This window comes from Hyperolius riggenbachi, chromosome 6 (assembly GCF_040937935.1).
Source record: "Hyperolius riggenbachi isolate aHypRig1 chromosome 6, aHypRig1.pri, whole genome shotgun sequence".
NCBI classification, from domain to species: Eukaryota; Metazoa; Chordata; class Amphibia; order Anura; family Hyperoliidae; genus Hyperolius; species Hyperolius riggenbachi.
Window position 1 is genome coordinate 182,496,272 of NC_090651.1, and position 24,860 is coordinate 182,521,131.

At 45.0% G+C, this 24,860-nt stretch overlaps 1 protein-coding gene across 2 annotated transcripts in view; it reads right to left on the minus strand.

The window, feature by feature from the left end:
- IFT56 (intraflagellar transport 56) overlaps positions 1–24,860 on the minus strand; it is a 1,305,114-nt gene that overhangs the window by 745,897 nt on the left and 534,357 nt on the right. For both annotated transcript variants that reach the window (XM_068242694.1, XM_068242695.1), the window contains one exon: positions 17,240–17,411. In XM_068242694.1, coding sequence (XP_068098795.1) covers positions 17,240–17,411 — 172 coding nt within the window. The remainder of the gene's footprint in view (positions 1–17,239; positions 17,412–24,860) is intronic.

Here is a 24,860-nt window from a genome sequence, read left to right on the forward strand (position 1 = left end):
AGCAAAAAAGGTGAATTATAACAATGGTGCCGTTAAACCCTTCACTGTCTAGTGAAACAGGCAGACAAGGGCCAGGGGCCGAAGTTTTCAAGACATTCCACAGCGAAACAAGCGGAGTAGACGCGGACTGGAAAGCTTATCAAGCTGATAAGTGGTGTGCGTGAGCCAGCACACGGGCTGCAGTTCGAGGAAATCAGCGGCGAAACTCTTGGACGTTAAAATTAAGCTGCAGGTGCACATGCAGTTAAAAGCCTAAACAGGAACGCAGGTGGCTGGAGCGCTCCGAGGCCGGCTGGCGACTGCCGCGGGAGAAACCGATCCACTGAGTGGAGGGGGGCCCGCTCAGGAGCTCCAGGTGTGTCCTATCAGAAGTTTTGTGGGAACGTTGCTACAGCTGATCGAATTGGCAAGCGAAAGAAGTCCGCTGAACAAGGCAAGTATGGTTTATGTTGTTATATTGCATTGTCTTTATTGTATTTGGAGTTGTACAAGGAGTTGATAATGCATTCTGTTATGTGCAGCTGCTATGTTAGGTTGGAGGCTGCGTATTTTTTCCCCCTCCCGTGAGGGGGGGGGAAAGGTCGGTTGCAGCTCTGGTGTAGAGCGTACATAGTGCTGTCTTCAGAGTTCATGTGCTTTAATGTGCAGGTGAGAATTTCTTATGATTTAATGTTTTGTGTTGCATGTTACGGTTTAAATAGTGGTTATATCCACATTTGTCACAGGCATGTTTTCTTTCGCTGGTCAGATGTCAATTGTTTTTTTTTTTGTTTTTGTCTTTCTCTTTCTCACACTTCACAGAGAAGGTCTGAGAGTGATGTCAGCTGGGTTTCAGTTCAGATGTGTGTGTAGCGTCCACCACAGCAGAGATAGGTGGACAGGAGGGAGTGTAGAGATGTGTAGCGGTAGTGTGAGAAGAGGACACAACACGCTCTAGTAGTTCTGAGTTATGTCTGAGATAAGCGGATGGCTGTTTAGTGGAGAGATTCGCACGTCACTGGGTGATTCTAATGTATGAAGCAGCTGGGATTACAGCTGGGACGGGGTCTTTGTAAGTTTTCCACGCAGGTATCCGAGAGGGTATGTAGCGGAATGCTGATCTTCTGCAATGTGTAATTATGCTATATGTAACTAGGCATAAAATGTTTGTTCTGTTTGATTTTTTCCCCTAATGTGTATAGGATTAAGAGGTTGCTATGGGAGATTGCATAGCATCTTAGCTGGCAGTCCAGGACTCAAAATGGCGGCATTGAGGAGGGCCTGCCCCCACGAGTCATGGCCCCCACACGTCATGGCAGGGGGGGGGAGGGGCTGGGGGATTCACATCACGTCAGGCTGTGTGCTCACGGCAACGGGCAGAGCAGCTGAGAGGAAGGGATGGTAGAGATAATGAGACATTCTACTGAGTATCTCGGATCCCGGAGTATTTCCCCAGAGCCTGGGTCCAGGGAAAGGAATGCCAGAATATGTGCACCAAGCAGTTGCTGTGAGACTAGCATGGTCACGGATAGGAAGTGTTTCCCAGCAAGGTGCATGGAAACACAGAGCAGTCAGATATTTCCCAGGAAGTGATTTGCAAGCGCAGCGCAGATCAGGGAAGTATCTGTACTGGGCTACTTATGGGAATATTCCTTTAAGTGACGCACCTTAACGGGTGGTGCAGCATGAGTTCCCAATAGAGTAAAAGGGGGGACAGTGCATCAGGGGGTGCCGGAGTTGGAAAAAAAGGAAGTTGACCAATCCAGGTATCCGTCGCCGCGGCTGCAGAGCGGTAACGCTTTTTCCGGTTTTTGTAGTGGACAGGACCAGAGCTTGACGAAGAGGTCATTGCTGGGCTGGGGCTGTTTGTGCATTTTCTCGTCCACTGATTGGTCAAATTTTTTTTTTCCAGCTCCTACCAAGTGTAGCACAAAGAACTTGCAGCAGTTCATGGGGCAATTATAAAGATTAAGGAATTGCCATTTACAGAGTGACAGTGTATTAGTACAGGTTTGCCATATGGCTGCCTACCAAGTGGGCATTCAGGATCTGCATACAGGCATTTGACGCTGGAATGCTTAGCCCTGCAACCTGTGTAGTTTAAGTGCAAAGTGCTCCTTTCTACAGGGAGGCAGCCATTTTTTTTTTTTTTTTTTTTTTTGTAGGCTGGGGGTAGTAGCACGGCAAACATTGGTCAGAGGGTACAACACAACACACAGGACTTCTAGCAGAGCTGGTATCGCAATGAAGTTCTAGGTACGTAAATGCGAAAATGAGCAAGAGCATTGCAGGCTCACCTGCAAAGCAGCAAAAGGTGTGTGGCATCCGTACTCTGTGCATACGACGGCCGCGTACGTACAGAAGGGAGGGATGTGGAGAGAGCTTGCAATGAGGTGAGAGCTTCCAAAGGTGAAGTCCACGGGAGCATATTTTAAACAGGTTAGTACTTAGATAGGGGAGAGAAGTTTAACTCCAATCTACCAAAAAGAGTAAACAGAGTTCATGAGAACCATAAAGCAACGAGATCAATTACGGTATACAGTGGTGTGAAAAACTATTTGCCCCCTTCCTGATTTCTTATTCTTTTGCATGTTTGTCACACATAAATGTTTCTGCTCATCAAAAACCGTTAACTATTAGTCAAAGATAACATAATTGAACACAAATGCAGTTTTAAATGATGGTTTTCATTATTTAGTGAGAAAAAAAACTCCAAATCTACTTGGCCCTGTGTGAAAAAGAAATTGCCCCCTGAACCTAATAACTGGTTGGGCCACCCTTAGCAGCAATAACTGCAATCAAGCGTTTGCGATAACTTGCAACAAGTCTTTTACAGCATTAAAGAATAAGAAATCAGGAAGGGGGGCAAATAGTTTATCACATCACTGTATATTGATCGATTTAAAGTATACATTGTACAAGCCGCAGGGCGAAACCCAAATCATTAATAAGAATTGATTTGTTTATATTTCGATTTCAGGAGTTTGGCAATATGGAAGCAAGAAAGCTGAGGTGCTGGCAGCCGAGACAGAGATGTCAGTCGGATAAGCAAAAGGCTCCGGATGCCAATCCGAGTTTGGAGAACAGCGAGATTCCTGAGATCGGAAAGAGACTAAAAAAACTGACTGAGCAAAGCATAATGCAAATTGCTAATGTTTTTCTTTCCCAAGGAGGTGCTTTTATAATGAAGAGTACCATGCTGATGGTGATCCTAGGCTGCCATTTCGTCCTAGGAGACCGAAGAGAGGACATTCTCATGAACAATAAGGGGTTAATGAGAACACAAGGCCCAAGCATGTTAATGTTTGGAGACAAAGGTACTAAAGCTTTCCCACCTTCCTCTGATTGTCACAGATGGACCAAGCAGGGATGGAGGAAAAGAGCACTTGTGCCAGGTGGAAACAAATTTCATGGCACAATGTGGGTGAAAGGTCTGAAGGGTCAGGTGTGCTGGAAGTTTGAATTTAACGGCAGTGTAAATCTGCTCTTGAATGTCACACTCCCAGAATTGATGCACTGATCAAAAGTTTTGTTAAAAGGTACAGTGCAGTACAATGGGTACATGCAAAAGGTGGAGTGTGTGATTCAGGGGTACCTTGTCTTGGTTATCCAGAGTGAGATGGTTCCAGATTGGAGAGGAACGAGCAGGAGGCGTCAATTCTTCTACAGGAGAGACGCAGGGGACAACATCACACTACGGGGTTACCAACAGAGGGTGTCCCTGAAACAACTATTCACACGTAAAGGCTGGAAAGCCGAGGGTTTGTGGTTCTCGAAACAAGAAGTAAAAATCGAGATCCAGCCACAGTCTCAGGTGACCAAGAGGGTGGGGAGAGCAATCCCAAGCAAGGGAGGGTCCACACAGGTAACATCCTCACTACATGGGTCACAACATTGAGACAATACCACACAGTCCATATTCAAGCACTTAGCCTCATGCTAGATGGGTAAGTGAGGAGGTACTCTTAATTGAAAGATTGCAGAGAGTACATTCTTCCCGACCTAAGGTATTCATGTTGCCTCAGGACATAAGGGGGGCAAAGGTCCAAGCAGGACAGTTGGGAACATCTTTTGTCATTGATATGCTAATCAATTTCCCAGAAGAAAGAGTACCTACCGTGTTCTTCTGGGGAGGGCCACAAGGGTTAGCATGGGACGTGAGTTTGATGGATCCGGGGACTTTTTGGAGTAGAGAGGTAGAATCCTGGGATACATCAGGTAGCACCCCGGGGACTCTCTATGACGGAAGGGTGATGGGACTAAAACGGGGGAGTTTAAAAATAGCGCCCTTAGTCCGGGAGGATGAAGGACCATGGACATACGTTTTTTGCATCCCACAGTCCCTAGAGTTTAAGGGTCCAAATAGATCTTGTATAATAAGAAGGGGGCAGTAAAAGTGGGGGTTCCTACAGCGCCTAAAGCTTAGGTGGTCACCCTGCCAGTGACTACCCAGGAACCCCACCTACCGTCATGTGATACACATCAGGTTGTAAAAAGTGGCCCTTTTCAGTTAAATCAACTGAGGGCGACTCCAGTTATCATGGAGGCCCAGCTTCAATTGATCACTTGGCAGATTAACTTAGAAGAGTGGGTAATATCTAATATATACCCTAACTGCAGCACTGTCACCGCCACCCTGGTACAGGCTTTTATGTCATGGGCACATTCCACAGGGAATAGTGTAGCCAGAAGAAGGTCCCGAGATTTAGCAGATGCACTCTTGGGAGGCATGGGCGCTGGAATGGGGGTAGCAAACAGTGTAGACATAGAAGGGATGACAGACAATTAGGCACATTGGGACAGCAGAATGTGGGTACCCAACACCATCTGAACTTGGTTTTGGAACAGTTAACGCACCACACCTATAGAGTTCAGGGGTACACTCAAAGGCACATTCAAATAATTCTTCAGAAGATGATCACACATGCTAGGGGTACTGCATGGGAGACAGCATGCCTGTCAATGCAGACCGAGTTAACAGCAGATTTTAAGATAATGGCTCAAGCCCTATCAGAGGGTACAACTCCTTTACAGCTGAGACTTGACAAGGAGCGATTTGTCGATTTTCCGGGGGAAGGATCTTTTGCATGGCGGCACTGATAGGTGTGGATAAACAAATTGATAGGGTGCGACAATTTTTTATGCACCGCTACTTCCTTAGTTCCTACCGGTGGAGAAACCCAGGTAGTTTTTCCAGTAGTATCCCTGGGTACACCTGTTTCCTCACCACATGTCTTACACCATGACCTGAGAGGTCAACAGTTTTTGGTGCTAGACGGGGAGGTGAAACAAGTAGATTTGTCATCATGCTGGCAATTCTCAGAGAGGTACCTGTGTTTGCCGGGGCAAGTCCGATTTAGTGAGGAAGCCTGCTGGCTCAATAACACAGAGTGTGCAGCTGCCATTCAAAAGATCCCTCCTAATGCCAAACCAATATCTCCGGTGGCTGAAGGAAAAGTGTGTTTTTTAAACATGAGGTCTAATGACACATTCATTGTACATTTTCATAATTGTTCCGATAGGGTTGATCTTTCAAGGGGAACATATTGTGTGAGCGGAGATCCCATACGGATCAAGTAATCCAGGTTTGACTACGTTATCCCTCAAATTGTTAGAACTCTAAAGTTCAAAGCTCCACAGGAAGTGCCCATCCTGAGGGATAACATGCCATGGGACAAATGGGTACAGGCTTTGACACAAGATCACACTTTGTTAAAATGGTTAAACAAACAGAACACTAAATTAGAGGTGATATTTCATCGTGATCAAGGTGATCTTAAAGAGGTTGAACTCAAATATAATCAGGTGAGTTCCAGTCTGACCTGGTGGAAACGGTTTCTGGCGATATTCCAGGGACATTCGGACTGGGCCTCTACAATTCAGAATTTCTTCCTACATCCACTGGTCGTAGTGATGGGGGTGGCAATCTTGGGAATCATTATACAGGTGAGTTTGTGTGTAAAATTACGCAAACAAATTAACACGGTTAAGAGATTGGTGCCTCATAAACAATCTGATGAACCAATATTTCCAAATTAAGGGATATACAGGGTTACGGGTATAGGTGTAGCAGGACCTGTGATGGAGCTGATTGTATAAAGGCGCTCTTTTAGAAGGCACCTGGCACTGCTCCGTCGTGTAACAGACAAACAAGTTTCACTTTTCTGTGATCATGCAAGTTTGTGAGTGATACGCAAGTGACGCAAATGCTGAGAATGTGGTGTAGAGGGACTTAGAAATAGGGCATTCCCAGATAGCCTGGTTACAGGAAGACCAAGAGGTCTTGCCCTCTCTCCCAGGGATAACCGCCTAGAGCAGAGAAGTTGCGTGAGCACGAGCATCGAAAAGTGAAACATACAGAAAAGAAACCAGGTACTGCTGGGTTCAGAAGCTGGGATCAGGGGATCAAGCCATTTTAGGGGGGATTATTATAATTTAAGTAGGCCTCAGTTATTTGGACTGAGTTTTAGGTAAAAGGCTTGTTCGCAGAGTATACCTTTAAATAGAGGTTTTTGTGATGCAGGCAGAAGCATCTCAGTGTCTGCTTGAAGCAGATGATACAAGCAGATACTGAGAAGATGTTCCTAGTCCAAGGTCTTAGGCCCACACTGCCCCAGACAAATGGACTACGGGAACAATCAACATGGGCCATATTTATAAAACATAACATTCCTGCAACTAGGGCATAATATCTTATAGAATATTAATCGAGTAGGTGTGTGTCCTGACATCACAAGGGATCTGAACCAATCATAGATGGATCAGATGGGGTCACATTTAACTCTTTCTGATTCGTATAAAACCCACAGCCGAAGTAGGGAGTAGCACTCTTTCTGTCTTGCTACCTGTCCCTGCTGGCTTAAACCTTTAGGTAATCCATTTCTGTTCTGATATGATGTATGCTGTACATAGGTAGTCTAGAGGATGTAACATAGGATAGACATTAGAAGATGACCTGATTACCTTCAACAGGAAGGTGATCAAGAGCTCGTAACGCAACATGAGAATCTGCTTGGCTAAGATGTGACAAACTGTATCTGTCTATGTGTTTCCTGAATAAACAACTTGTACTTTGAAGACGACTGAGAACGGTCTATCTCCAATAATGCTTGCTGTGTGAGAGTCAAGTTATCTCACAGTCCGTGAGGTGCAACTCTAAGAAGTTACTGGTGTCGAAGCAAAAAAGGTGAATTATAACATAATTCTCTCATGATATATAGTCAAATACTCTAGTGGATTTCGGATTTACCACCTCCCATGTAGGTCAAGGAGTGTGACTTTGTCATAGACCCTTCTTTTTATTTGTAAATACCAATTTAGTGCATCAGGCCCATAGTGAGACACAAATTAAATCCGCACTACATTCATACAACCCAATCGACTGCAAACAGATGCCACAATACATGCAAACCAAAATGATGCATAAATTCATTTCAAAACCATCAAGAGAGAAGTGTCATCCTCTGTCAAATGGCAGTAAGCTAGCCAGTCTAGACTTTAACGCATCAATTCACCAGAGGTTGCCAAACTATTTATCACATGGTCGTTAATTTACGTCATGTGATAACTCAAAATAGCAATTCTCCAGAAATATACGCTGAAATACCGACAGGTCGAAATTTGTGCGATAAATGTACGATAAATATTCGGTAGTTGTTCTATTTATCGCCTAAATGTACCTAGCGATATGTGGTTTTTCGCACAGCTGCTGCAGCTTACTCTGCAGCTACAGTTTACTAGCAGCACACAGTAACAGTTTATACTGTACATATTTCAGGCAGCAGAGAGCAGCCCATTTACAATATTAAGCATATTAAAGGGGTTCTTTCGCGAATGAGAAAAAAAAAACCAAGTGGTTTATGCATAACCTATTAAACATCCTTCTAAAATAGTGCAAAAAGTTTTTCAAAAAAATGAATGGTTTCCTCAATACTACATGTAATGTAATCAGTGTCGGATGACGGGTTGGGAGGCTAATCCATTTGATAGGGGTGTGTTTTTTTTTACTTGCATTTCACAAACCACACTCTTGCCTACCTAGTTTTCAGTTTTGTAAACCACTGCCATCAGGATTTGCAGTTAAAGCTGTTATAATAACTGCCGAGCTCAGGCTGAGCTCCTCGGCAAGTTATTTATTGTAGTTTCACAGACAGTACCCCTGCAGGAATAGCTCAAGCAGAAAGCCGAGCAGCGTTTCAGTGAGCACGTCATGTGTTTACTTTGTTGCCTGGCAACTTGACTCCAGCGTGTGTGCAGATAAGTTTCTATCCTCTGCAAGCCAGTCATCTTATCAGCTGCTGACAAACTCCAGCGTCTCTGCAGGAGTAATGTGTCTTCAGAGTGTGCCCCACTTATCTTTTAGATCATTGTTACACAGTCCTGCCAGGAGAAGATTTTTAGAGGCTTGTTTCTATTCTATCTGTTCTAGTAATAGTGACCTGACAAGGTAAATTTTATGATATATATATTTAAAGTTTATGTAAATTGCAATACATTTTTAAATGGATGGGTGTGTGTGTGTGTGTGTGTGTGTGTGTGTGTGTGTGTGTGTGTGTGTGTGTGTGTGTGTGTGTGTGTGTGTGTGTGTGAAAATAGGTTGTCGTGAACGTGTGCATGCACTTGAGTATTGCAAGAGGGTGTGTTGAATGGGAGGGTGCGTAAGGCACGCTTTGGGGGGGGGGGGGGGGGTACTGGTGTGGGATGATGTGTATGCTAAAGCCTAGCACCTGTTTATTAAAGGAAACATCAAGCAAAAATAACTCCCCATGATATACTTACCAGGGGCTTCCTCCAGCCCCTTGAAGCTGACATGTCCCACGCCGCATCTCCGATCGCAGCTACCAGGCCGAACGGGAGGTCATCCTTACTGCGCCTGTGTTAAAGGGAACCAGAGAGGATGCAATATACATACCTGGGGCTTCCTCCAGCCCCATACGCACGGATCGCTCCCACGTCGCACTCCTCCGCTGCCTGCATCAGCCGCCACCGGGTCCCGTCATTGCCGCGAGTCGGCAAGTCGGCCGGCGGATGCGGCCAATTCTCCGCATCACAGGGTGCTCTCCCCATACAGATACGCATGTGGCTGTTAACTGCGCAGCCGCATGCGTACATGTATGGAGGGAGCCCCTGTGATGCGGACAATTGGCCGCGTCCGCCGGAAGTGACGGGTCCGGTACCGGCGGATCCAGGAAGCTGAGGATGGCGGCGTGGGAGCGATTCAGACTTATGGGGCTGGAAGAAGCCCCCGGTATGTATAAAATCTGTTTCTTTTTTCACCCCCCGTTCCTCTCTGGTTCCCTTTAAGCGCTGCTGTCAATTAAGTCCATGTTGTATGCAGCGTACTGCACAGGCACAGAACTACTGCACCTACGCAGTACACTGTGGACAACGTGGACTTGACTGACAGCGGAGCTCACGCAGGTGCAGTAGAGGAGGTTGGCCTTTGCACATGGCAGTGGCAGCTGCGTTTGGAGATGCGGCGTGGGGCATGTCGGCTTCAAGGGGCTGGAGGAAGCCCCTGGTAAGTATATCATGGGGAGTTAATTTTGCTTGATGTTTCCTTTAATAAACAGGCACTAGGCTTTAGCATACACATCATCCCACACCAGTCCCCCCCCCCTACCCCCAACCCCGCAAAGCGTGCCTTACGCACCCTCCCATTCAACACACCCTCTTGCAATACTCACATGCATGCACATGTTCGCGACAACCCACGTTCCGGCACATGTACATTCATATATACATAACTATATATAAATATATACATATTTATATATTTATGTGTATATATAGAACCATCTATTTAAAAATGTATTGCAATTTATATAAATTTAAAAAAATATATATAATTGACATAAAATTTACCTTGTCAGGTCACTATTACTAAAACAGAAACAAGCCTCTAAAAACCTTCTCCTTGCAGCTAAAAGCAGATGGCATGACGCACATGACTGTGTAACAATGAACTCTAGTTCTAAAACAAGATAAGGGGGGCACACTCAGGGGAGGACTGGGACCATTTGGCCTGGGGGGAAAACAAATCCTAGAGGCCTTTTCAGGTCATGGTAGCCCCATTTATGTACACACACACACACTTTCTCATATAGGATACACAAGACTATTCTTTACCTCAAAAAATAATATTATGTGATTAGGCCACAGAGCTGGACTGTGAGGCAATATCCCTTTGGAAAACACTACGCTTTCACAGATTGGCAGGGGGGGGGGGGGGGGGGGGAGGGGGAGAGTGCTTGATATTAGTTACAGGGGGTGGGTAGGTTTTTGGTTTGGGTAGAAAATACAAAATGAAAGCACTAATAAGCATCACATTTTAGATTAATTTAGTTGCTTTTGAAGCATGCCCCCCCCCCCCTCCCACAACCTCTTCTGCCAACTCCAGTTGTATCCAGGCGGTGACCCCCTCTCCTCCATTCTCTCTGTGTCTCCCTGCTCCTTCTCTGCTTGGAAGGATGATGTGGTGGCTGGCTGCGTGCAGCTAGGATCTTCCAGAGCTGGATTAACACCATACAGAGCAATGAATTTGGGCCTCACCACAGCCTCCCAGTTTATCGGTTAAAAGGGTGCTCAGACAAGTAAGAAGATTTCAGTCCAATGAGAAGTGGAAGCCCACAATTCATCATACTGCCGCAAAGGCAATCTGTCTTTTAACTCTAGGCGACATTACCAATACTGGAAAGCGATGTGGTCTCCTATACCAGAATTGAATAGACATTATACCACTAAATACAATATTTAAGTAGCCATTTGCCCTAAGAAAAAAAAATAGCCAGGTCATGTGTCTCCTTTATACAAAAATTAAGTAGCCATGTTCCTCCAGATACAACAGCTAGGTAGCCATGAGCCACCAGATAAAATATGAAAGTAGTCATGTGCCCCTGGATATCACTATTAGGTAACCAGATGTGCCTCCAGCCTCCCAGTTTGCAGTACAGGGTATCCTGTGGTTGCCCCAGATAGCAGTATTAGGAAGCCTTGAATGATCACCCTTACCAAATAATATTGGGTAGCTACTTCTGCCCCTGCCTAGATAAATTATCACAATCAATTGCAATTTTGCAAACCAATTTTCCAAACAGGTTTTTAAAACTACCGATATAGTGCGATTTTGCAGATTTCCTTCATGTGTAATCCCTCAGAAAATTCTGCATGCTGCAGTGGGATCAATGTCATAGGGTTTATAGTACATTGTACTAGAGCTTTGATGACCGCTGGCTAATTGCCAGTGATCAGCAACCTTCCCGTTAGAGTGAACTAGCTCTTACATTAATCTCACCCCTTCCTCTGCCTAACTCCCACCCCTCTCCTCTGCCTAACACTAACTCCCGCCCCTGTCATCTGCCTAATACTAACCCCCCCCCCCTTCTGTCTAAAGGTTTCCATTAACCCTCCTGGCGGTTTGTCAAAATCCGCCAGGGGGCAGCAAATACGTTTAAAAAAAAAAAAAAATTTCATGTAGCGAGACGAGGTCTCGCTACATGATAGCCGCTGCTGAGCGGCATCCCCCCAGCCCCTCCGATCGCCGCCGGCGATCGGAGATCAGGAGATCCCGTTCAAAGAATGGCCATGGCGACGGGGCGGGATGACGTCACCGACGTCCTCGACGTCGTGACGTCAAAGGGGACTCCGATCCACCCCACGGCGCTGCCTGGCACTGATTGGCCAGGCAGCGCACGGGGTCTAGGGGGGGGGGGGGGGCGGCTGCGGCGACGCGTATAGCGGCGGATCGGCGGGTAGCGGCGGCGATCGGGCACTGCACGCAGCTAGCAAAGTGCTGGCTGCGTGCAGCAAAAAAAAAAAATTATGCAAATCGGCCCAGCGGGGCCTGAGCGGTGCCTCCCGGCGGCATAGCCCGTGCTCAGCACGGGCTTACCGCCAGGGAGGTTAATGGTACCGTGTTTTCATCAGATGCGATCTTTCGATGCAATTTTTACAATCAAAAGTAATTGAAAGGTAATTATCAATTGTTCTCATGAACAGGTTGATTAGGGCATTTTCTCTCTTCCAATTCGATCATAAAATCCAACATTCGGATCGACAACATTTTCTGGTCTAATGGACGATAGAATCGTTTTACAATTTGATCTTAAAAACATCCAAGATCGCATCTGATGAAAAAAATTGTACCATTAATGGCCACCTTTACACTAATCTTCCCTCTCCTTTTCCCATCACTAACCTACCATCTCCTCTGCCTAATAGTTGCCTATAACTATCCAATCTGGTGGAAAATTGATTGTTTCTGATTGCTGCTATGCTTGATCATGCACACTAGCAAACAAAAACGCACTGGCCAATCTGATCAGAATAGTGGGATTGATATATTTTTCTGATCAATCCCATTAATTTGATCAGCCTGCACTGTTTTGTTCATTAGTGTGCACGGTCGATCATTTCTAATCGATTATAGTGATTATATAATTATAAAACTCCCCGATACATAAAATTGCACAGCATATACAATCCCCATAAACTACCAACAGGTACAGGCAATGTATGGTGGACGACGTGTACATTAAAATGTGCAGTAAATGCACAACGTTAATAAAAGTGTGACTCTCCCTTTAGTTAAGTACACACATGCAAGAATTTTCTCCCTTTGGGGATTGGGAAACAATCCTTCGGGCGTCAATTTGGGCATTGATGCTGTAAAGACACATCCTGAGCCTTGAGGCTAGCGATGTGTTTTGTTGCTATGGAGGGGGGCAGAAGGACAGTGTTTGTGAACGATTGAGTGGCTCCAATCAGTTGCTGGGGGGATGGGGGGATAGCATTGTGATTGGTAATGCTCGGGCATCAGCAATATCCATCATTAGCCTCTGTACACACATGATAATGGTTACTGCATGTGTGTGCGTAGCTTTACTGTGTGTCAAGCACATAGGACCTAACAGAGAGTGAGTGAGTAAGTGAGCGTATGTTTGTATAGAGTGTGTATATGTAGTGTGTTTGTAGAGTGTGTGTACACCTTACAAGCTGCCAGACACATCCCTGCTGTTTCTGGAAACCTGGCTGGAGAGTTTTAGGGCTGGTTCACATTAGCGTTTTTTTCCGCAATGTAAGCGGAACGTATACTGTACAAACAGATGGATGTGAATGGATCCAATGTTAACCTATGGATCCATTCACATCTGTCCATTGGTGCAGATACGTTCCGTACATTCCGGCCCCCAAAATTGCAGCAGGCCCTAATTTTCCAGACCATTCTGCCCTGCGGAACGTAGTCGGAAAAAAAATGCAGCAGCATTGCGGGCAATGGGAAACGGAAAGTTTCTTCACACTAGTGAAGAAGCGGACCGTTCCACGGGGGATGGGGGCATGTGCCGATGGGAACCTGAGCGACGGGAGGGTGCAGTAGCCGGGCGGGTGGGCTAGGGATTCTTTACACATACCTAGTCTTGCGCAGCAGCCGGTGGTAGAAGCTTCCGTCTTCTTCCGGGTCATGTGACTACATGACGCGTCATGTGACTAGTCACATGACGCGCTGTGTAATTATAGTGGAAGGAGAGGAACCCTCTACCGCCGGCTGCTGCTCAAGATAAGGTATGTATTTGCTCAGTGAAAACGGATCCGATCAATCATTGATCAGATCCGTTTTCACAATGTGAATGGCCACTCCGCGGGCCATCCGGATCCGGTGATGTGGACCCCGGATCCACTCACCAGATCCGGTTTGGCCCAAAATGCAAATGTGAACCGACCCTTACTGACTTCTGCCAACCACTGTGTAGCAGATAGCAAATCGCCTCCAGCCCTCTTCTCACACATTGCTTTATCTTCAGCAGCCCTCTCACTATTCCATCTTTATCAGAGGGGGAGTGGGATTGAGACAGGCCTGGCCAGAATAAGCACATGCCACTGCAGGCCCTCAAGTCTTCAGGTCAGGCAGAGACTGCATGCTGAGCTTTGTGTTATCTCTGCTGCAGGGAGATCACTATCTGTGCTGTGATCTCCTTACCATTCCATGCAGACATTGTGATTGCTCAAGTCACTGTAGCCAATACAGCAGTCACACAAGAGGAATCTGCAAGCACGCAAGGCCTGTAGAGGGAGCCTGAAAGTCTGATCAATTGCAGCCAGCCAATAGCGAAAGAGCCCTGACTCATGAGTAGCAACAGCCACGATACTCTTTGCTGGGTCCTGTGTCTGTGAAACTACAATAAATAACTGCCGAGGAGCTCAGCCTGAGGTCGGCAGTTATTATAACAGCTTTAACTGCAACTCCTAATGGCAGTGGTTTACACAACAGAAAACTAGCTAGGCAGGAGTTCTGTTTGAGAAATGCAAGTAAAAAAAACCACCCCTATCAAATGGATTAGCTTCCCAGCCCGTCATCGGTCACTATTTACATTACATGTTGTATTGAGGAAACCATTCATTTTTTTGAAAAAGTTTTTACACTATTTTAGAAGGATGTTTAATAGTTTATGCATAAACCACTTTTCATTTTTTTCATCATTCGCGAAAGAACCCCTTTAAGCATTAAGCAATATTTATAATATTAAGTGGATGGGTGAAATGAAGGAGGAATCTGGATACATTTTTCATCAGGATGGAGCACAAAAATGTATCCAAATACCTCACCCATCCACTTAATATTGTAAATGCTTCATGTTGCTTAATATGCAGAATGGAGGGAGGGATTTGTAATGTAAGGAGGGGGTCAAAAAACAGGGAGAGAAACCCTCTGCGGCAGACCCGGGACAAGGTCCTCCAGCACCCAAGGCTGAGACACCAAAGTGCGCCCCTCCATCCCTGCCACCCAAGCCATCAAACACTGATTGCTATTAGACTAAGAGGCGCCACAGGGCCCACAACCTCCCCAACACCTTAATATCTAGTTATCTGGCTTGCAGTCACTGCCATGTATCCCCTTTTCTTATTTCTCTCTGCTTCAAACACAATTAGGAATGAAAGCTGAATGAATTCTGCGTCCCCTCCTACACTGCGCCCTGAGGCTCAAGCCTCTCCAGCTTATGCCTCGGCCCGGCCCTGCTCTGCGGTCACGTGCTGGTAATAACCTCCTCTCTCCTACCCACAATCCTTTACTCCCAGCATCCAGAGCGGCAAAGTATCGCATGCAAATCATTAACACCACATAACTACCAACCGTTTCCTTTCATTTTCCGCATCCATATCGCTCCATTCCCACCTGCTACCGAACACTCCACTAACTATCCTCACACAGTGGTGAATTGCAAAAAAAATGTAAAATACCGCATTTGGTAAAATACCAACCTTTTATCACTTACTACGGTAACTCTCCTCTGGTGAATTGACGCCTTTAAGACAGCTGTCAGAGAAGATGACTAACAGCTTGGAGAAAAAATCAGAAGGAGAGCAAAGTTCTTACAGCACAGTGACTATACAGTACAATGAAGAAATGAACCTAAGTGGCTGATCATGCTGTTCTTGCATTCCTACAAAGTTACATTAGCTTTAGGCTGGTTTCACAGTGGGACGTTAAAGTCCCACGTTACAGCAGCCAGTAACGCAGCCTAACTCACAGCACTGTAAAATCAATTGTGCTGTTCACAGTGCCCACGTTGCGTTAGATAGTAACGCAGCACGTTTAAACAAAGTGCTGCATGCTGTACGTTATACTGGGCTAAGCAGCGTTAGACTGCTTGCACATGCTCAGTAATGTTGGAGGAGGAGGAGGTCTCCCCTCCTCCTCCGCGGCCAGCCACATGGCTAATTAATATTCACTGCATTGTGGAGACTCGTGGTAGGACTGTAGTGTTGTCCAGATCATGAACGAATCGTTCATTTGATCCGGATCTTTTTTGTGAGTCGAATCATCCGGATCATCACAATGAAAGATTCGGTTCACAGTGGATGTCTGTCTGGAAGAAACAGGAACATGCAGAATGTACAGTGCAGGGAAAGTCCTGTCCTGCTAGTCATTTCACCCAGTTTGCTTCCCTAGTAAAATGATTCAATTGATTCGGTTCAAAGATCCGGATCTTTTCAATGATCCAATTCAAATGATCCGAATCCTTAAAAAGATACAGACTTCCTATCACTAACCTGGAGCGGCTGCTTTGAGAGCTGCATAACGCAGCTCAATCTGACGTCCAACTTCAACACCACCATACGTTGCGTTAGGGGCACGTTATGCGACCATAACGTCCCCTAAAACGTCTTGGTGTGAAAGTAGCCTTAATCACTTGCAACCATTTGAATTAAAACAACCGTTGTGAAGAAAGGTAATCGTTTTATAGGTTAATAAGAAGATCAGCATTTTATTGCATTAAATACATTTTCTCTACAGGTGGTAAATCAAATAACAGCCTCTCTCTGAATTAGACAAAATAGGCCTCGATTCATCAAAGGCTGTTTGATTTAAAAAAAAAAAAAAGTTGTTAAAATACCACATTTGGCATTTTTGACTAAGTCATCAATATTTTCACAGGTGTGGTAGAAGTTTGGTAATTTACCGGAGCTCATTCACAAAGTAACAGCAGAGCAGTGTGAGTTGTCTCTGTTATTACAAGCTGTTCATGCAGAGACAGCATTACAATAGTAAGGGGCATCCCCACATCCCTTTAGAAGTGCATGTTTGTTATACTGCCTCTGCTTGCTTTGAATCGGTCTTGGTCTTTCTAAACATTTTATTTAGTTGCCACAGCTTAGATGAAGTTTCAGGAGACAGTACACATGCCATCCTTAGGTAATGTGCCCACTAGCTACTCTGCATCTTCAAACAGGAACCTAAGAGGTTAAACCCTCTAATGTCTGCAGGGGAAGCCTCTTTTGTTCCGTAATCTCTCTGCTCTGTCTGGTGGGTAGGAAAGCTAGACATGCCGGAGAAGCCTGCAGGTTCTATCAGATGTGATCATCCAGACTTGCAGGAGTCGGGCTGTTTCTATGGGCTTTCTGCTCCTGTCAATCATTGGGATATCTACATCGATGGCATTCAAAGCTGGTTTTTGCTGGTAAATATTGAACATGAAACTTGGCTTTACCGCATGTTGTAACCTTGATGAATTGACATTTACTGACTTGTTGAGGTATTTACCAAACAAGTCAGTAATTTACCTCAGTGCTCAGTAATTTCCGGTTTTCATATGGTAATAGCCTTGATGAATTGACATTTTCCTAAATGCTCCGTTAACTCAGCTGTTTTCAGCATTACCAAATGCGGTAATGCTTGATGAATCGAGGCCACAGTCCAGAAAAAAACTTTAATATTTATTATTATTATTTGTAAAAAAACAAAAACAAAATTGCATATACTTACTTCTGCTGCTTTCCCATTGTAGAGACGAAAATGATTACAAGCTTTCAGGTTAAAGGCAATGGTGCTATCAGGAACCTGCTGCAGATATACTGCAAGAACCTCCTGCGACACATCATAATAATCAAGCTTATAGTAGCAAAGAGCTACATAGACATTCAAAGCAAGAAAATCCCTGCAGATAAAAACAACACAAACAAAAAAAATGTTTACATTAATACAAGCAAAACATATTTCTAATGACAAATAAGGAACACTGGAAGGGCTTCAAGGATGTCAAAAATAACAGGAACACTATATAAATAGATATAACCAATAACAAAAGTACAGTAGTTAAAGAGAATCTGAAGTGTCCTAAAAATGAGGTAACATAATTGCCCCTATTAAAACGCTGCATCTCCACAGCTGAAAAAGCAATCAATCACCCCAAACTGTCTGGGGCACATTGCGGGGCTCCTTCTGTGAAGAGGCAGAGCTTTAGGCTGCAGCTCTGCCTCTACACGCGTCCATCACCACGGATCGCCACCTATCCCCGCCCCTCTCAGTCTTCTTTCACTGAGAGGGGTGGGGGAGAGGCGGAGATCAGTGCTGATTGACTAGTATGGAGGCAGAGCTACAGCCCGAAGCTCTGCCTCCTTAGGGCAGCAAAATCCATGACCAAGAAAGTTGTGGATTTTGCCAGGGGAGTTTGGGGTGATTTATTCCTTATTCAGCCGCAGGAATGCAGCGTTTTAATAGGGGCAATGATGTTAAAGAGGTTTTTAAAGTAAAAACCTCATTTTTAGGAGACTTCAGAGTCTCTTTAAGGCTGCTTTCACAGTAAGACGTTACAGGCGCACGTTAGTGCAGCCTGTAACGCCGCCCAACTCACAGTAATGAAAAATCAATGGGCTGTTCACAGTGCCCACGTTGCGTTACATTGTAACGCTGCACATTATTTAAAGGTGCAGCATGCTGTGCGTTCTACGTTAGATTATTTGCACATGCTCAGTATTGTGGGGTTTTTTTTATTTTGAGGAGGAGGGGAGAGTGCACTATTGTTAGCCACATGGCTAATTAATATTCACTGCACTGCCGTGTAGTGATGGGAAGTTCGGCTCGATTCATTTAATCGATTAATTGAAAAGAGCCAGACTTCCCATCACTAGGTTCAGTCCTGCTGCTCTGAATCGATTCTGAACAGTAGAGATAGGAAGTCCGGCTCATTTCAATGAATCGATTCATTGAAAAGAGCCAGACTTCCCATCACTTCTGCTGTGTTTTCTTCCTGGAGCGACCGCTGATTTACTGGCTGGACCACGTGATGCGGAGTGTTCCGATCACGTGGTCCCCGCAAGGTATGAGACAAAAAAGGCGCACCAACAGCCGCACAACGCGGCTCACTCTGGCGTCCACCTCCAACATCACCTGGCGTTGCGTTAGGGCCACGTTATGCGACCATAACGTCCCCTAAAACGCAACGTCCTGGTGGGAAAGAGGCCTAAAAGAAAGAAAAAAATAATGTGGGTTATTAATGTGGAGACTGAAAAATATATATTATAAAAACAATGCTTAAAAATCCATGCTATAAAATCATAAAAATGTCAAAAGTACATAAAAACCCCAGCGTGTAATCAAACCTTCCAAAATAATGTACATGCACATTCTATCTAATCAGGTGTGGTTTCAGAGGGTCCCTGCTGTTGACAGGAATGCCACCCAATATAAGGAACTACTAAATGAGGCAGTGGAAGCCTGTGTTTTATTTAATCCAAAGCCAGAGCGGATTTATGCCTCAGGAGCCTATAGGCAAGAGAAGTTCTGGCACCCTTAACTCCGCCCCTCAACAAGACTGCACCCTACACAAAATCACACCCCCTTCCTCTAGTAGGATTAAAAGGAACCTAAAGTGAGAGGTATATGGAGGCTGCCAAATGTATTTCCTTTACAGCAATACCAGCTTCCTGGCTATCCTGCTGATCCACTGCCTATAATACTTTTAGCAATAGACTTTGAACAAGCATACAGAAGATCAAATGTGTCTGACTGGATTAACTGCATGCTTGAATCTGGTGTGATTCAGCCAAATAGATTAGCAGGATGCCAGGCAAGTAGTATTGCTTAAAAGGAAATAAATATGGCAGCCGCTATACACTTCTTGCTTCAGGTTCCCTTTAATCTACACATTTTCAAAACAGTTCGCTCATGCACTTATTGTTTTCCCCAGGCACCAACTTTATTCATCCCCTGCAGGAGGTACCCTTTGAAGCTTCCTGTTATATGTTACTCCCCCCCCCCCCTCACCCCCCCCACACACACACACACACACACACACACACACACACACACACACACACACACACACACACACACACACAGTTACATAGTTATTTTGGTTGAAAAAAGACATATGTCCATCGAGTTCAACCAGTACACACACACGCGCTTTCATTCTACGTCTTTGCTCCTCCAGAATCAGAAACCCTTTTAATCACCAAGTACGGCAGGTTTCGTACCCGGAAATATTTGTGGTACACATGGCATAGGCAAAGTACACAAGACAGACATACACAGATGTGCAAAATAGACAAGTACAATGTGCAAGTACATATGACAATAACAGTTAGAGCAAACCTGCTAGGCCTTCGCTTAGTCATTTAGAGCAGATCTGAACAGCAGCAGATGTAATCCAGCCGTTTTTGTCACAGCAACCCTTCCTTCCCAAAAGCCTGAATCCCTTGAAGAGAAGAACCAGAGCCAAGGCTCAGGTTCAAAAACACATACTTACCTAAGGAGAGGCTTCCCATACTGTCCTCTGCCCGGGCCCTAGAGATGGCCTGAACTAGCGAATAGTTCACAGCAGGGGCGTACCTAGAAATCCCCAGGCCCCCCTGCAAAAAAAAAAAATAATCCGCCCCCCCCCCCCCGTCCCCCCTTTAGGGCCCGCTCAGGGACTTTTGGGGGGGCAGGAGGGGTCGCAGCATAAGAGGAGAGTGTGGCAAATCAGTGGGGAGGGGGGAAATCCCCCCCCTCCCTCACCTCACGCTCTCCTCTCAGCGCTCCCCCTCCTGCAATAACTGGTGGTGTTCGTGGCAGCAGCGGCAGTATGACTCATTACCTCCTTCTCGCTGGAGCTCTTCCGTTCTCTAAGTGCAACTTCCTGTTTACACAGGAAGTTGAATGAAGCACTTAGAGAACGGAAGAGCTCCAGCGAGAAGGAGGTAATGAGTCATCCTGCCGCCACCGCCGCTGCTGCCTGTTCGCTGCCAACGATGATTGCAGGAGGGGGAGCGCTGAGAGGAGAGCCCGAGGTGGGGGGGGGGGATTTCCCCCCTCCCCACTGATCTGACACACTCTCCTCTTATGTTGCGACCCCTCCTGCCTCCCAAAAGTCCCTGAGCGGGCCCTAGGGGAGCCTCCCCGCGATGGCAGGGGTCACATCCCCTATTGTTACGCCAGTGGTTCACAGCAAAGAACGGGTGTTTGTGCCCGCCCCATCAGGCGAATTCATAGAATTGGGCAGCACGGTGGCGTAGTGGTTAGCTCTCTTGCCTTGCAGCGCTGGGTCCCCGGTTCGCATCCCAGCCAGGGCACTATCTGCAAAGAGCTTGTATGTTCTCTCCGTGTCTGTGTGGGTTTCCTCTGGGCACTCCAGTTTTCTCCCACATTCCAAAAACATACAGATAAGTTAATTGGCTCCCCCTAAAAAAAAAAAAAAATGGCCCTAGACTACAGTACTTACACTACATAATATAGACATATGACAATGGTAGGGATTAGATTGTGAGCTCCTTTGAGGGACAGTTAGTGACAAGACAATAAATATACACTGTACAGCGCTGCGTAATATGTCGGCGCTATATAAATACTAAATAATAATAATAATAGCGTGTTCGACCCGGCCCCCTATACATCATCATGGAGCCATGACCACCTCACTCCTGAGTCAGCAGGACCATGGCAGCCAATCAGCTGGCACTCACTTCCAGACCCCTCCCCTTAAAAACGCCTAAATGGCAGCCATTTTACAGTCTACATGTAGTTGCTGTGAGTGAGAGCAGGGAGAGAGCTATACTGCAGATAGGGAGAGCATTAGTTAAGCCTCTGTTGTGTGTCCCCACTGAGTTTCTTGCTGTTTGTTCAGCATCCTGAGCACCCGAAGAGCCCTTCTAAGGGCTGGTAATAGGTTTTCTTGCTATTGTGATATTGCAGTTCTGTGTGTCTGCCTGTCCACAGTGCACTGTCTGATACAGGTGTGCACTGTGCACACTGCTGCTACTGCAGTACCTTGCACAATACTCTTCTTAGTGTAATTTCTGTTCTCTTTTGATAGTGTTATGTTGCAGTTGTCTGCATCCAGTAACTGTCCAGTGCAATGACTGTAGCTGGTGGACACTGGTGTGACACTGCTAGTGCTGGTCCAGTACCTTGCACAATACACCTCATCATAAATGTTATTATTGTTCTCTTTTGATATTGTTATGTGCAATTATTCTGTTGGAGGGCTGGTTTCACTTCACTTCTGTTGAGCTGTGAGCACTTGAATATATATTGTTGTTGGTAAATTGTGTTTTGCTGTTGTGATATCTGGTGAATTGTGTTTTGTCTTGTATCTGATATCTTGAGCAGCAAGTGTCAATTTTTAAACATAATTACCCCCCCCCCCCCCCCCACCCTTCTGTTTCAATAGCAGACAAAGGATTATCTAGGGGAGGGATTAGCTGTAACAAAGTTATAGAGTATATAATAGCGTATATAAGTGATAAATAAGTATATAAGTGATAAATTAATCAAGAAGTGTAGGCTGAAGCCGTTATTCTGGTGGAGGGCTGGTTTCACTTCAAAACAAAACACAATTCACCAGATATCACAACAGCAAAACAGTGAAACTAGCCCTCACTTCTGGTGAGCTGTGAGCACTTCAATATATATTGCTGTAGGTAAATTGTGTGTTACTGTTGTAATATCTGGTAAATTGTGTTTTGCCTCTTATCTGATATCTAGAGCAGCAAGTGTCAGTTTAGAAATGAATAGGTTTCCCTTTTTTTTACATCCGGTTTGATTAGCAGACAGGGGATCAGCTGGGGGGGGGGGGGGGGGGGGGAATTAGCTGAAACAGAGGCTATTTGGTCAGTTTCAGGACTCAGTCTCTGAGCTTGCTCAATCTGTGGCTTGCTGTGGCTTGTGCTTGAAACACAGGCAGCTGAAACAACTTTGGTTATTTTACCACCACATTTTATTTAATATTTTTAATCATATACCCTTAGGTTTTAGCATGGCCTTCATCTTAGGCAATGTGGTGCAGTTTATATCTTGTGTAAAGTACAATCTCCTTACACTGTCACGACTGCTTCCTTCAGCCTCTGACATGGAGGACATGAGCCTAGAGACTGATCCCTCTAAGAAGAGGAAGAAGCGCAGCCAGCAGTTACAGAAATTAACAGACTATTTCAGAGACAGTCGCATGCTTGTCTCCCTCCTCCCAGCAGCAACAGACCACGAGGCTCCCGAAGGCTCCTCAATCAGCCGTGGTGTGCAGCCCCTGATGACCCAGATCGACACACAGACGGCTACTCTTCATCCCCAGAAGGATCTCCCTCCACATGAAGCCCTGTGAAGGCAAAGCCCCGCACAGCTCCTCCAGCAGACGCCAGTAAGGTAGGCTCTATCTCAAAGCCCACTGATGAGTGTAATGCTCCCTCTGCAGATATTGAAGAATTCCCTGCTTCAGACCATCATGCCACACAGAGCTGTATCAAAGAGATTATCATCTCTTTTAAGTCCACACTTCTGCTGGACATTGCTAATATGAACAAGCTCATACAACATGATATTTCTGACTTGGGTGAGAAAATAGACATTGCTGAGCAAAGATTTGCCCTCATGACTACTGAAGACAATAAATGAATCAATGTGGCAAATCATTTCACAAGCTGAATAAATCCTGTGGAAGTAAAACAAATCTTCTGACTTAGAAGATCGCTGTCGCTGCAACAACATAAAGTTTAGGGAAATACCTGAACAAGTTTCCACAAGTGATCTCAAAAAATACCTGATGAACATTACCAAAGCAGCCCTACCTACAATCTCTGACAAAGAACTCACCATTGATAGAGCTTACAGGCTTCCTAAATCTAATATCACGTTCAACCACAGCGCCAGGGATTACGTTGTCAAACAGGTACTCCAATCCACCTCCAGAGGCCCCTCCTGTACTTTGGGTGCTGTGTTGTGTGCTCCAAGCAACCCAGTATAATAACACACCTGATTTTACAATATTCACAAGTAAATACCTTTTAGGAGGAAAAATAAGAATAAAACGTAGCTTTTAATTTATACCTCTAAAATAGATTATATCCAGAGACTACTCATAATGAACGTGTGACCAGATTGGGTTGGCGGACAACATATTCGTAGTCAATTTGACAGGCCTGCCAATTTCCCAATAGGAACTTATTATACCCCTACACCCAAAACCCTACATGTTTCGTTTCTTTAAAATTAGAAACTTCGTCAGGAGTGAACATTAATAAAGTGCTAGAGTGCCAAAACGTGCTAAAATAATAAAGACATATTAAAGATCACATGATACAAATATCAGAGTAGTAGCTAATATGGCCCCCAATTGGCAGCCAATTGGGGGCCATATTAGCTACTACTCTGATATTTGTATCATGTGATACGAGAGCGGGCGCCGGGCGGGCTACAAAGCATATATATATATACACACAAAAGAGTAAGTAATTACCTCCTCCCAAGCAAGTTCCATCTCGCCACACCGAGCGCCGGCCAGGAAGTGAACTACTTCCAGTCGGCGGCCATACTGGTTCCTGTGACGTTATTGGAACGCATTACGCGTTCCACCATGCGGAAAATGACCGGTGCGCAGCAGAACAAAGAAGTCGCGCCGCAGCACTACGCATGCCGTCAGGTCATGCGTCTCGTATTACGCATGCACATCGAGTGCAGCTCAAATATCATCTTACTAAGCCATATGATGGAACTTAATTGGGGACATGTTCTAAACTACAGCACTATGTAACATTTATATAAATATATATAATCCCAGATAAGGATACATAAGAAATAGATAAAAATTAATAAGAACAAAGTTAATCAAAACTAATTAAAACATAATTCATGAGAGAAATGGACTGTCTTCAGGTAGGATCTAAGCATATTTGTACAATTCTAGGATATCATAATTTTATGTATATGGATTTATATTTCAGATAGTAACAAGTGCAATATGTGTATTTTATAATTCTGAGTGCAATATCTGTTTAAGCCACTAGATGGTGACAAAAGACCATTTATGTAAATGGGTATGTTTTCTCTATAGAAATTAGTGCTATGACCACTAGATGGCCTTGTGGGAGTAATATGGACCTATACATGTGATATATTGTTTTAATTAGTTTTAATTAACTTTGTTCTTATTAATTTTTATCTATATTTTTCTCCTGATGACGGCGAGAGGCCGAAACTAGTCGGGATGAGAGCGGGCTATGCATCTCTGATCGAAAAAATTGTTGCCGAGTACCACAGGGGTGGGAAGCGATCTAGCCGGAGAGGGTCCTAACTGGTGTGGGACCCTCATGATGTGAGTGAATTTTCAGTTTTATCCATTTTACTATTTCTAATA